Source organism: Nestor notabilis, unplaced genomic scaffold, assembly GCF_000696875.1.
Source record: "Nestor notabilis isolate BGI_N333 unplaced genomic scaffold, ASM69687v1 scaffold2309, whole genome shotgun sequence".
In the NCBI taxonomy this organism is placed as follows: domain Eukaryota; kingdom Metazoa; phylum Chordata; class Aves; order Psittaciformes; family Psittacidae; genus Nestor; species Nestor notabilis.
Window position 1 is genome coordinate 67,429 of NW_009943094.1, and position 12,968 is coordinate 80,396.

At 42.2% G+C, this 12,968-nt stretch overlaps 1 protein-coding gene across 1 annotated transcript in view; it reads left to right on the top strand.

Moving 5' to 3' along the window:
- DIP2A (DIP2 disco-interacting protein 2 homolog A (Drosophila)) overlaps nucleotides 1–12,738 on the top strand; it is a gene marked incomplete at both ends in the record, with an annotated part of 57,132 nt that extends 44,394 nt beyond the window's left edge. The window contains 14 exons of the mRNA XM_010021722.1: nucleotides 37–173; nucleotides 1,748–1,828; nucleotides 2,020–2,147; nucleotides 4,170–4,284; nucleotides 5,386–5,587; nucleotides 6,128–6,237; nucleotides 6,370–6,450; nucleotides 7,994–8,117; nucleotides 8,914–9,035; nucleotides 9,354–9,465; nucleotides 9,680–9,789; nucleotides 10,280–10,410; nucleotides 11,240–11,408; nucleotides 12,568–12,738. Coding sequence (XP_010020024.1) covers nucleotides 37–173; nucleotides 1,748–1,828; nucleotides 2,020–2,147; nucleotides 4,170–4,284; nucleotides 5,386–5,587; nucleotides 6,128–6,237; nucleotides 6,370–6,450; nucleotides 7,994–8,117; nucleotides 8,914–9,035; nucleotides 9,354–9,465; nucleotides 9,680–9,789; nucleotides 10,280–10,410; nucleotides 11,240–11,408; nucleotides 12,568–12,738 — 1,793 coding nt within the window. The remainder of the gene's footprint in view (nucleotides 1–36; nucleotides 174–1,747; nucleotides 1,829–2,019; nucleotides 2,148–4,169; nucleotides 4,285–5,385; nucleotides 5,588–6,127; nucleotides 6,238–6,369; nucleotides 6,451–7,993; nucleotides 8,118–8,913; nucleotides 9,036–9,353; nucleotides 9,466–9,679; nucleotides 9,790–10,279; nucleotides 10,411–11,239; nucleotides 11,409–12,567) is intronic.
- Nucleotides 12,739–12,968: the final 230 nt, after the last annotated feature.

The window sequence follows — 12,968 nt, forward strand, 5'->3', positions numbered from 1 at the left end:
CAATGCCATGACTGTGTGTTCTTCCTCTCCCTTTAGCAAATGTGTGTGTTGTGAAGGTGGATGGGACTCCTTATCTATGTAAAGCTGACGAGGTTGGAGAAATATGTGTGAATTCAGGTGCAACTGGGATGGCGTATTTTGGCCTCCTCGGAATCACCAAGAATGTGTTTGAGGTTGGTATTTCTCTTTGTAATGTGAAGTTTCAGTGTTACATTCTGTCTCTTAGAGAGGGGCTTTGGACGAGGGCCTGTAGGGACAGGACAGGGGAATGAATGGCTTTAAGCTCCAGAGGGGAGATTGAGATGAGCTCTTAGGCAGAAGCTCTTCCCTGTGAGGGTGCTGAGGCGCTGGCACAGGGTGCCCAGAGAAGCTGTGGCTGCCCCATCCCTGGCAGTGTTCAAGGCCACGTTGAACACAGGGGCTTGGAGCAACCCGCTCTAGTGGAAGGTGTCCCTGCCCATGGTAGGGGTTTGGAACTGGATGAGCTTCAAGGTCCCTTCCAGCCCAAACCAGTCTGGGATTATAACCAAAAATACAATCAGCAGTCAATGAGCTGCTTCTATATTCTGCAGTCCAGTGTTGTGCCCGTGTTAGCATTTAAATTCATCTTAGTTCTGTATTAACACATCAGCCTTGTGTAAAGTTACCTGAAGACATTTCAAGGTTATTGGTGCACAGCTTGGGACATAAAGTTCAAAGTTGGTCTGATATTTGCAAGCTGCTTCATGCAATCAAAATGCATTTAGAAAAGCTTCCTTTGTGTATTGCAAACTGTGTGCTTTCAGAATGAACTTTAGTTCATTTGCTTTAGTTGATTTTTAGTTGCTTTAGTTGATGTGCTGTAATGCACTAACAGTAAGCAGTGTAACACTAAGCAGTTTGCTGTTGGATATATGAAATTATGTTCCTAGATACATGGAAGAAGATACAGTAAGGATGATAATGTATCAGTCCCAAGTCTTGTAGTTCGTCACAGTAAAGCAAATGCAATCTTTCTGCCCAGATTTTTCCTCACAGTGGTACCCACATTTCATGTTTTCCCTTTTCTGGCAAGAAAGGAGTGAAAGTCCTTTGAGAGTCGCACACACGCAGTAGTGTTACGCTGGACAGCAGTTTGAAGACTCAGCTGACATATGGAGTTCTACCAGAGAGATGAAAGTAATCTTCACCATCGTCCTCTCTTGCAAAAAAGCTCTCTCTGTCAGCTTGCCAAGCCTCAATGCTTCAAACAGCTTCAGCTTGCAGCACTGTGCTAGTGAGGGACAGCGAGAAACCTGATGGAATGGAAGAGCTGGGGGGTGGGAGGAAGGCAAGGAGACCACCTGATGAGTTTAATTCTTTGCTCTGGTTCTCTGCTGTAGACAGTCCCATGACTGCAGCAAAATGAACTTTCTCAAGGTTCTGATAGCAAAGCGTTTGTTGCAATTGAAGCGATGTGTCTGGGCACATATCAGGACAACTTCCTGATAAAGTGCTATATGAGTGTATACTATAAAACCCAGTTTAAAAAGCAGTGTGAGCTCTTGTTATGGAGGGGAAATGGCTGAGAGAAAGATAAGAAAGTATTCTACCACAGAGTTCAGAAGAGGTGTGTTCTGCATTATCCAAAAACCTATGTGTTGTTGGTACTTGACATGATAATTTCTCAACCGAGTGTAGAGCTGCAATGAAACAGAAGCAGGAAGCATTTTGGCTTTACTCTTCTTACCAGGACTGTCGGTGTCTCAATACTTACATGTTCTTTCAGGCCATCCCAGTGACAGCAGCCGGTGTGCCTGTTTCAGACCAACCCTTCACAAGGACAGGATTGCTTGGCTTTGTGGGTCCTGTAAGTGTGACTGAGCCATCTGGGCCTCTGCTTTGTCCTCACTCCCAACTCTAATCAGTTGCCCTGAATGCCCCTGAAGTGTTCTCTGTCAGGGCAGTGACCTTGAGAATGATTTTTGGCTTTAGTCACGCATGTATCACCCAGAGTCTGGAGGTTTTCCCCCTCTGTTTCTAATCCTGTCTTCTTTTCAGGACTATTTGGTGTTCGTGGTAGGAAAATTGGATGGCCTAATGACAGTTAGTGGCCGCAGGCACAATGCAGATGATGTGGTAGCCACAGCACTGGCTGTCGAACCCATGAAGTTTGTCTACCGGGGAAGGTAAGTGGATTAAAACCTTCACCACTGCTCACTGGACTTCGTTGCTGCTTTTTTCATCTGCAAACAATCAAAAAGTAACATGGTGTACACAGGAGCTCTGCATGTGCATTTTTACATGTGTAGTTTGTACAAAAGGTGGCCCTAGGTTGTGATATGCCAGGTAAGAACTTGGCTGTCCCTCCTAGCATGGAAGATAAATATTGACAGCCCCAATGTATATATATACAATATATACAATGCTTTATGTATAACAGATTTAAAATTAATTCCACATAGTATTAAACAAAGATCAGTAAGTGTCTGTTTAAAACTTCCGTCAAAGCTTCTTTTAAGACAGTCAAATGATGCTTGTATGCAAAATGTAAATCACAATTCCCTTTTGTCCACTTGGGCCTTTCATGCAGATTGGCCTAGGGAAGAACTCTGCAGCATGTTCTAAAGAACAAACTATAAGTGTGGAGGGTGCTGAAGGATAGTACGTGTTGTATCACCAACCTTATTGCTCTTCAGTGGCTTGATGTCCACATGGAGATTAGTGATGAGTGGTGTCCTCACGGGTCCATACTGGGACCAGTACTGTGTAATATCTTCATCAACAACATAGACAGTAGGATTAAAGTGCTCCCTCAACACATTTGCAGATGACACCAAGCTGAATGGTGTGGTTGACCTGAGGGATGGGGCACCATCCAGAGCACCTGGACAGGCTCAAGAAGTGGGCCAGTGTGAATCTCATGAGGTTCAACAAGACCAAGGGCAAAGTCCTATACCTGAGTCAGGGCAACCCCCAGTATTAACACAGGCTGGGGGATGAAGGGACTGAGAGCAGCCCTCAGGAGATGGACCTGTGGGGTGTTGGTTGATGAGAAGCTCCCGGCTTCAGTGTGCACTTGAGCCCAGAACCCTCCCGTGTGCTGGGCTGCACCCCCAGAGCATGAGCAGCAGGTTGAAGGAGGGGATTCTCCCCCTCTGCTGTGCTCTGGGGAGAACCTCCTGCAGTCCTGATCCAGCTCTGGGGCAACAGCACAAGAGGGACGTGGAGCTGCTGGAGTGAGGCCAGAGGAGGCCACGGAGATGCTGCGAGGGCTGGAGCAGCTCTGCTCTGGAGCCAGGCTGAGAGAGCTGGGCTGGGGCAGCTGGAGAAGAGAAGGCTCCAGGAGATGTTGTATTTGGCCTTACCTAGAGGGGGCTTATAAGAAAGACAGTGACAGACTTTTTAATACCACGTGTAGCAATAGGACAAAAATTAATGATTTTAAACTCAAGAGAGGGGAGATTTAGACTAGATAGAATGAATAAAATTTTTACTGTGAGGGTGGTGAAACACTGGGACAGGTCACATAGAGGTAGATGCTGCATCCCTGGAAACAGTCATGGTCAGGTTGGGTAAGGCTTTGAGCAACCTGATTTCCCTGCTCATTGCAGGGGCAGGGATGGACTTGGTGAGCTTTAAAGATCCCTTCCAACCGAAACCATTCTATGAAAGTTGAGCTTTCCTCATCTTTGCATCACTTTTGCAATTTAACTTTCATAAAACTGATGGCACATACCTGACTGAGGCACTATTAATATTTTATCCTAGAAGATGGAAGCCTAAAACTAATTTAATTCTCAGATGGGCAGAAGTATTTTTCAGTGCAAGCATTGCTAGACGTGCTGGTCAGTTATTTGGCATAGTTGTCTTTCAGAAGGGACATCATCTGTAGGTACAGCAAGTTTAGCATGCATGGTGGGAGTTACATAGGGAAGGTTTGTAGAGCCCCTGCACATATGGAACCTGCCCGTGTTAAATGTTCTATCTGGTGACTGCTAATTCTCTTGACCCCCAACAGAAATAAATTACAATAATGAACCTACATTTGTTCTTAATTTGTCTGTGATTTCGTGATGATCTGGCATAACTAATGCCTGTGTGTGGTGCAACAGGACCATTAAAGGTTGCAGTCATTTCCACATTCTAATAAACCCTGCTGTGTTCATCAAATGTTGCATCCTATCATTCTTCTGTCCTTTGTGTTTTAGGATAGCAGTGTTCTCTGTCACCGTTTTGCATGATGATCGAATAGTGCTTGTGGCAGAGCAGCGCCCTGATGCGTCAGAGGAGGATAGTTTTCAGTGGATGAGCAGGGTTCTACAGGTAGTCAGTCTGTCCTTTCTCTCTTTACAGGTGAATAAGGCTGGTGTATGCAATGAGAGCATCTTTCATTTCCATAACAAAAACCTATCAGTGTAACTACAGAGAGCTGTAATAAGCTGACTTCGGAATGTATTCCAGGGTTAACAGTTACCTGACTTTATTTCAGCATGGTTTTGAACTTCATACTACTGGGGATGATGGTTTTTCTTTGTTTAAATTCTCCATATCTCTGCTGATTTTATACTGGCTGGAGAGTTAAGTGTGAAAACGTTTAAGAATACACTTAGGGCCAAGTATCAAAAGAGACTCTGAAATCCTTTTGTCTCTAACATCCTTATTCTAGATCTCCAACAATAAGCATTAAAAATTCTTTTCCCTTGGTAACTTTATTGTGTTTCCATGGGGAGGCCAACAAGGAGGGGAATTGTGGGACTTGCATTTGAGGATTTGGGAATTAATCCATTGGTTCTAATAAAGTAAAAAGTGAGAGAGCAGTTCTGGAGAAGACACTGGTAAAGGGATAAATAAAGGGAAGGCTAGAGAGAAGATCTTAAGGGAGGATTTCTCTTAAGACTAAGACAGTTGTGTAATAATAGTTTCTAATTTCAGCTTTGTAATCTTTTTAGAGGGAACATCTGGTAATGGAAAAGCTGTTTTTCATGAGAGAAAATATTTTATTTCTCTTTTAAGAAGTGTCACAGCTAAAAACGTTTTAGGCAGCAAGATGGTTCCCTCCCTATTTTTGTGGTTTTATGTTCTACTGCGCTTCTGTGATTGTGCCATACATACTAAATTTGATGTGGTATAATTTTGGCTTTTAAAAAACTCTGCACTTTTTGCCCACTTTTAAGAGACTTTCCTAATCCATGATGTGCAGGTGGCATCCTCTTGGTAGAGTGCACAAGCAAAGTCCTGGGTCTGCTCCTGCTCCCATTGAAGTCATGGCACAACTTCTATGAGTTCAGTGAGTGCAGAATTGGACCCTTTATTTGCAAATTGTGGTGCAAGTAAAAACTTTAATGTTATTAAATGACTTGAATTCAAATTCTTGCTCTTGTTACATCCCAGTTCATAACGTGGAATGTGTTTCTTTCTCTCAAGGCAGTTGATAGCATTCACCAAGTGGGCATCTACTGTCTTGCCTTGGTGCCAGCCAACACTTTGCCAAAGGCTCCACTTGGAGGAATTCATATTTCAGAAACCAAGCAACGCTTTTTAGAGGGTGCTCTGCACCCTTGCAACGTCTTGATGTGTCCACATACTTGTGTTACTAACCTGCCTAAGCCTCGGCAGAAACAACCAGGTGAGGAAAGGAGCGTGTTCCCTAGTTCTGTGTCTGTGGGGGATGCATGGAGAGGGATCCAGAAGCAATATGACAGCTCAGGGCTGTGCGTGTTGGATGGCTTTAAGCTGCCTAACTTGGCAGAGCTTGGGGTGTTGTCAGAGCATCCCAGACCTAAGAGGGCATTACATTATAGCCTGCCTTGATTCCCAGGTGAATGCAAGGACATACAGCACATATCCATTTCATGCTTCTGTAGCTATGTTATAAATTGCTCCTGTACTGGCCATCTTGCAGAGGGTAGTAACTTGTGTAATAAAAGTCAAGTAGAGACAGACCTCAGTTTGCTGAATCAGTAATAGACTGATTTTACCATACTGATGATGGAGTGATTGTTAGTGTAATGTCCTCTTCTTTTTCTCTGCAATATGATCCTTGGTTTTACGTTTTCATCTTTTCAGATCTATGTTACATTTATAGTATTCTGCAGGCTGAATTATAGATTATTACATGTTCATTACACTTATTTTTCCTCATTTTGGACTGTTTCTAAAAATACAGATGTTGGTCCTGCTTCAATGATAGTAGGAAACCTTGTTGCTGGAAAGAGAATTGCACAAGCCTCAGGGAGAGATGTTACCCAGTTGGAGGATAACGACCAGGCAAGAAAGGTAACATGTTGTGGTCTTATTAAATACTTGAATTGGCTTATTCAAAATGAAACAAGAACAGTTGTGGTATCCCACTGAAACTAAGCATGGTACATTTTGTTTGAATCAGTGTCTCCTTTTTCCCTCTTTCAGTTCCTGTATTTAGCAGATGTTCTTCAGTGGCGAGCTCAGACAACTCCAGATCATCCCCTTTTCCTTTTGTTGAATTCCAAGGTGAGATGCGCTTTAGGTCATACTTGGAGATTGAGATCAGCAAAAAATTGTTTGGATTCTAAGAAAATTCCAATGAGAATTCTTTTCCTAAAATGCTTCAGGTTCTTTTGATGAAGCAGATAAAAAATTGCTAGTTAGCAAGCAGTGTAATTTTTCCATCTCTGGAATTTCAGTGTGGATTCTGCCTAGCTTAAAACATTGCAGTAATTGCATTTCCTGCTGTAACACAACTTTTGTCCTGTTAATGGAAGCCACAGTTCTGTCTGTGCTCCAAAATAGAATGTCACTTACGGTTACTCAACATGAACAAGTAAATGCTTCAGTTTTGGGGCTCTGTGTCCTTACAAGCTCTGTATACTTACTTTATTCAAGGTCTGTGTGGGCTGTTATGACATATCACAAGGCAACAGTCGTGTTTCTGAGCTAAATACTCATTTTTGCTCATAGCCACTCTGCTCTGCATGTGACTATCAGTTCTGGAGAATTCACATGCCTTGTGCATCCAACACTTTGTAAAGGGGTCTAAACCAACCTGCACTTGTGTACGTGCCCCAGTATTTAAGCCTCCCTGGGTTTGAGGAATATTTCTGCTGTATTACTGAGAAAACCCAAATCTTTTAGATTCTTCTACTGCTGTTCTGGCACTTTCTTTATTGCCCTCTGGAAAGAAAGGAGGGGAAAGCTGGTCAGTTGTTTTTAGTTTGAACCTTTACTCAGTAGCTACCCTTCCAGTGACAGTTAACAGCCCAGTGATAAATTGGGTCTACCTTGTGCTGTGCTGTACTGCAGACATGTGAGATAGGGAATGTGCTTTCCAAAGGTCCTTAAGAAGTGAAGGATTTGCCTTTGGGGGCCTCATTTAGACAGGTTTAAGACATGGTTCAAAGTTCTGACTTTTTCTCATGAGTCTGCTTTAGCGGAAGAAACTGCCTCAGTACTGCTAAAAGACCCAGAATTGGTTTATTCTTCTCTCAGAAGAATATTCTCTTCTCCAGATGCATCTTTCCAGATGCATAGTTGGCAGAAATACACTATCAGTCAATACACTGAAGCAGAAATGACAGTACAAAGCAACCACAGCTCAGGTTGCTTCTCTGACCCTTCAAAAGAGTGTCTATACCAAAGACATCAGCAGTGTTCCCTTTGTACTTTTGAGACTGCTGATTGCAAAAGCAGCTGGAAGTTTGGCTGTGCATGGTGGGGTAGAGCTGATGCAGTGCTTCAGTTGCTGCTAGTGCAATTGTGTTACTACTATTTCCTTTAGACTGTGACATTTCAAATGTTTGTGAGATATTCTTTGTGTGGTACAAGATTCATTCAGAAGCTGATTTGCTGTCTGATGTTCAAAATAATATGTATAAAATTTAGTAGTGTTCTAAAAGTTCATGTTACCAGCAGCTTGGTTTCCAAAACACCCAGACAGAGTCTTCGAAAGTGTATTGTTAAACTAAGGACAACAAAATATTAAATCTGCAGCATGTGCTTTGTGGAGAACAGTTTGAAAGTGAATAAAGTTTCCTGATGTTGCTCCTCTTCTGTGCAGGGCGCTGTAGCCAGTAGTGCATCATGCATACAGCTACACAAGAGAGCAGAAAGGGTGGCAGTCGCACTGCTGGAGAAAGGACGACTCAATGTAGGTGACCACGTGGCCCTGGTTTATCCTCCAGGTAAGGGAATGCAGACAGCAAAAGTCAAAGTCAGGCATCACAAGGAAAGAAACAATTACTGCCCAGATGGAGCATTCAGACACCCACTTAGTACAGTGCTATATGGCAGTGACATAGTATTTCAAGGAAGAGACTTTTTGTCATTCTCTTATTAAGTTGGTTCTTCTACGTTTACCAAACATTTCATCTAACTGCTTCAGATGGCTGAGCAGTTACACAAGAATAGTTTGATTTACACCACAGGAAAGATTCACAAGTTTCAACCTCAGAGAATGGAATAAAACTGTATATATATCAGTTGAAAGCTAGATTAGGGATGTGGGTGTATGGACACCCTTTCTTTCATGAGTGGCTGTCTCTAGAAGTGAAATCTGGACCTCAAACTTGCATTATTAATATGTGCAAGTGCACCTGAGGAAAAAGAAGTATTACCTCATAAAAGTAGGATGACTGCATATTCCAGAGTGGTAATCGTGAAAAACAAATGTCATCTTCATAACCTACAATACCTTTTTTTGTTAGTTTTGTTATTTTATACTACCTGTCCATGAAAATATATCCCTGCAAATTTAAAGTCTGTAGGGTTTGAATAATTTTTGCTAACTCTCAAATGCAAAGTCTTTTAACCTTACAGAATGGGGCATGGCTAAAAGAACACGCTGTTGATTTGAAGAGACCTTTGTGACAAATCCTTACATCTTAATAAAAGAAACTGGGGAGTGTTTTGATTTTGGAGAAAGAGTTTGACCTTTCGTTCTCATAAAAATGGCTTTAATTTTACAAATATCCTTTACAGGAGTAGACTTAATAGCAACTTTCTATGGCTGCTTATATGCTGGCTGTATACCTATCACCGTTCGCCCACCTCATCCACAGAACCTTGCTACCACTCTGCCCACTGTCAAAATGATTGTAGAGGTATGTATAAGACATTCCCCTCCTGGTGCTTTTGGTAGGAGCAGGATGATTGATGCAGCCTGATAAATTGCTTTGCCATAGTCCGTATAAAATAAGGTAGGAAAAGAAATAATGAGTATGCTGTGACTGAGCCAGTAAATACGTTTTTTGCAACTCATTCAAAATGTTCTTTCTGTTGCTGTGATTGATTTTCCTTTGTTTCCAATGGGGATTTTCCATCTAGTCACCTTACTGGTCCTCTCATGTGGATGGATATGAAATTACTTGAGCATTCATTTGTTAGTTTTATACATGGTTTTGATGCTGTGTCTTTTACAGGTCAGTAAGTCTGCCTGTATACTGACCACACAAGCGATAATGAAACTGCTGAAGTCCAAGGAAGCTGCAGCAGCTGTAGATATTAAAACATGGCCCACTATTTTGGATACAGGTACAGAATGTTTGCCAAAATCCAGTCTGAAGACTGATTTATTTCTTTTGTTATACCATAACTTCCTAACTGAATGGATGTATCTCACATTGCATCAAAGTAGCTGTCCAGCTACTATAGCAAGCATCTGGTGGTAATGCTGTAAAGATATATTTTTGTCCTGTATTTTACAAAATAATAATATGATGCACTTCATTTTCTGTCTTTTAAATAGATGATATGCCTAAAAAGAAGCTGGCTGGTATTTTCAGACCTACATCTCCAGATATGTTGGCATACTTGGACTTCAGTGTGTCTACTACTGGTATATTAGCAGGAGTAAAGGTAGAGTAACGAGAGAGATTATTCTACTGTATTTCCTCATATATAGGTATATTCTGCATTCATTCCTCCTGCCAGGGAAGACATACAAAAATGTAAGAGGAGCACCCCAGTGTTCAGATGCATGACATCCACATTTCTTAATGCACTTTTTGGAGGCATTCAGTCTTTACTGGCTCTATGTGAGGAATCACAATGGGGATGAGATGAAGTGTGCTTGTCATGAAGTTCATAAATGTTTTCTTTTGCAATTTATAGTAGAGATGTCAGACGTTGTTTAGCATCATTCGATGTCATGACAGATGTCACTGGCTATTAGCATGAAAAGTACCTGTCAACTTTTGGGCTTATATCCCTTTCCTGTGTTAAAGGTGCTTAAAAAAAACCCCAAACCATTGCATGTTGCCATGTTTTCTACAGCAAACATTTCTGTATTTCATGTGATTCCCTTTCTGGTTTAAAGCCCCTGAGAGCACCTCTTTTCCTCTTACAGATGTCACATGCAGCTACAAGTGCCTTATGTCGCTCTATAAAGCTACAATGTGAGCTGTACCCTTCACGTCAGATTGCCATCTGTCTTGACCCTTATTGTGGCTTGGGATTTGCTCTATGGTGTTTGTGCAGGTATGTCCTTTGAGTCATAGGTTCTCCCGTGCATTCCCAGCCTTCTCTAGAATCCCAGGGAACAGTCATGGCTGAAACTGTCAGAGAAACCCAAATTAACCTTTTGTAGGTATTTCATAAAATACATTTTGTGGTAACAAAATTCATGGGAGCGAGTTACTTCAGTAACTTGGGGTTTGCAAGTGAAATTACGTAGATACAAAATCCAAGAAAAAAAAGGACTTCACTGTCTATTTCACATTGATTAAATAAATCCTTTTAAAGTCTTTTGAGAGTAAACTGTATCTTTTTACAATACCCTTAAGGTGTTGACTGTTGTAGATTTCTTTCAAATTCTTATCCAAGGGAACCTTAGGAGAGACCTTAAGAGCAGCTCCAGTGCCTAAAGCTGCTGACAAGAAACCTGGAAGAGGGGCTTTGGACAAGGGCCTGTAGGGACCCAACAAGGGGAATGGCTTTAACCTGCCAGAGGGGAGATTGAGATGAGCTCTGAGGCAGAAGCTCTTCCCTGTGAGGGTGCTGAGGTGCTGGCACAGGGTGCCCAGAGAAGCTGTGGCTGCCCCATCCCTGGCAGTGTTCAAGGCCACGTTGGACACAGGGGCTTGGAGCAACCTGCTCTAGTGGAAGGTGTCCCTGCCCATGGCAGGGGGTTGGAACTGGCTGAGCTTTAAAGTCCCTTCCAGCCCAAACCAAGTTCTGTTTGAACTGAAGTTCAAGTAGATTCAAGCTCTCAGTTTTCCTAGATTTGCTTCATTACGACTTTATGTAACTTTTGGCTTTTTATATGCTGGCTTGATGTTTTCTTCTTTCTTTTTCTTCCTCTCCCTAGTGTATATTCGGGTCATCAGTCTATTCTAGTCCCTCCTCTGGAACTGGAGAGCAACGTGTCTGTCTGGTTGTCTGCTGTTAGTCAGTATAAAGTGCGCGTCACGTTCTGCTCTTACTCTGTGATGGAGATGTGCACCAAAGGGCTTGGAACACAGACTGATATACTCCGGGTGAGTGGACTTCATTTTTCAACATACTGACATCTAAATACATGTATCTTTCTAAAATCTTTCATTTTAGACTGCAGAAAATGGGCCCATAAGTGTTTCTGTGAAAGCCTTTAATTATGACTTAATTTTTTGGAAAACACTGAGATTGCTGGAAATTTGAGCTCTCATGTTTCTGGTGGGGAAGAAAAGAAGTTCTTCTGGTTTCAACTTTACTTATTTGTGCCACCTCTGTGCTGCATGCTGGGTATTTCTGAGATTTTGGGCAAAATACATAGCAAGGTTATCAACTTGTCTGAGGTGAAAAAAAAAACCCTAAACAAACAGACAAAACCTACATCAAAAAAGAGAAAAAACAAAGTCCTACCAAACCCAAAAAACTTCTTCCCAAAAAAAGAAACAAGAAGGCCCCAAAACCTGGCAAGTCTCACCTGCTTTCCTATTGCTTGATACCAAAAGTATTGAGTTCTGAACTGGCTGTAATCTTCCTAACAGCAGCAATTACACACTAATACATCCAGTTATTTTTGAGGGATAACTCTTAGCTGAAACTGAATTTCCTTGAAGAGCTGCCTCTGTCTCAGTGGCAGGAGAGTTCCCACGGCTGTAGTAACTAAGCTGCCCAGGACTTCCCCTGGGAATGTCTGGCAGCTTGTTGTGCACAAGAAAGTGGCTTCATTGTGCTTATTCTCAGTATAGACACCAAACTCTGTCCCTCTGTTCTCTCTGGACCTCACTAAAGGGAATCTTGGCCCACAACCAGTTGCTACAGGTTCACATTCATGCCGATTAGGGCTACGAATGTCTCAAACACCCTGCGTGCATCTGAACTGGAGTGAGCAGGTCCCTTGTGAGCCCAGCCCTGTGAAACAATGACACTTTGTGGGGTTTTCAGCTCGGAGTGATGAGTGGCTGTGTTGTAGCTACACGATGCAAGTAGTTTGCATCCTGTGCAGAGAAAACCCTGCCACAAAGCTTCTTGGCACAGTTTTAGAAGGTTGTCCTGGGTCGATGGAGCCAAACTTAGTGCAGGCTGTGTCTATATTGTTTAACCAGTTTGTGTCAGTTATTCCAGTGTTTTGGAAGTCCATCTTGAAATAGCTTAATTCTAGAATTGTTGACTTCAAACTTAAAACATTGTTTTCTTCACCTAACCTCTCAGATGAAAGGAGTTAACCTGTCCTGCGTGCGAACGTGCATGGTGGTTGCAGAGGAGAGACCAAGGATTACATTAACACAGTCTTTCTCCAAGTTATTCAAAGACCTGGGCCTCTCTGCTCGTGCAGTGAGCACTACCTTTGGGTGCAGGGTCAACGTAGCAATTTGCTTACAGGTGAGATTAAACTCCTTATTCCTTATACCGAATCTCTGGGAACTGTACAGGAAATCATGTTCATTTGTGTAAGTTCTTTTGTGATGAGCTAGAGCTCCATTGCTTGCTTGCTTCATCACCAAGTAAATAAGCCTTGAAGATGTGCATTAGGATAATTTCACTGTTCTGTATTAATGGACCAATTGATTTCCCTTTCAAATACAGAGGACCAGTGTTAAGAAACTTGTTTC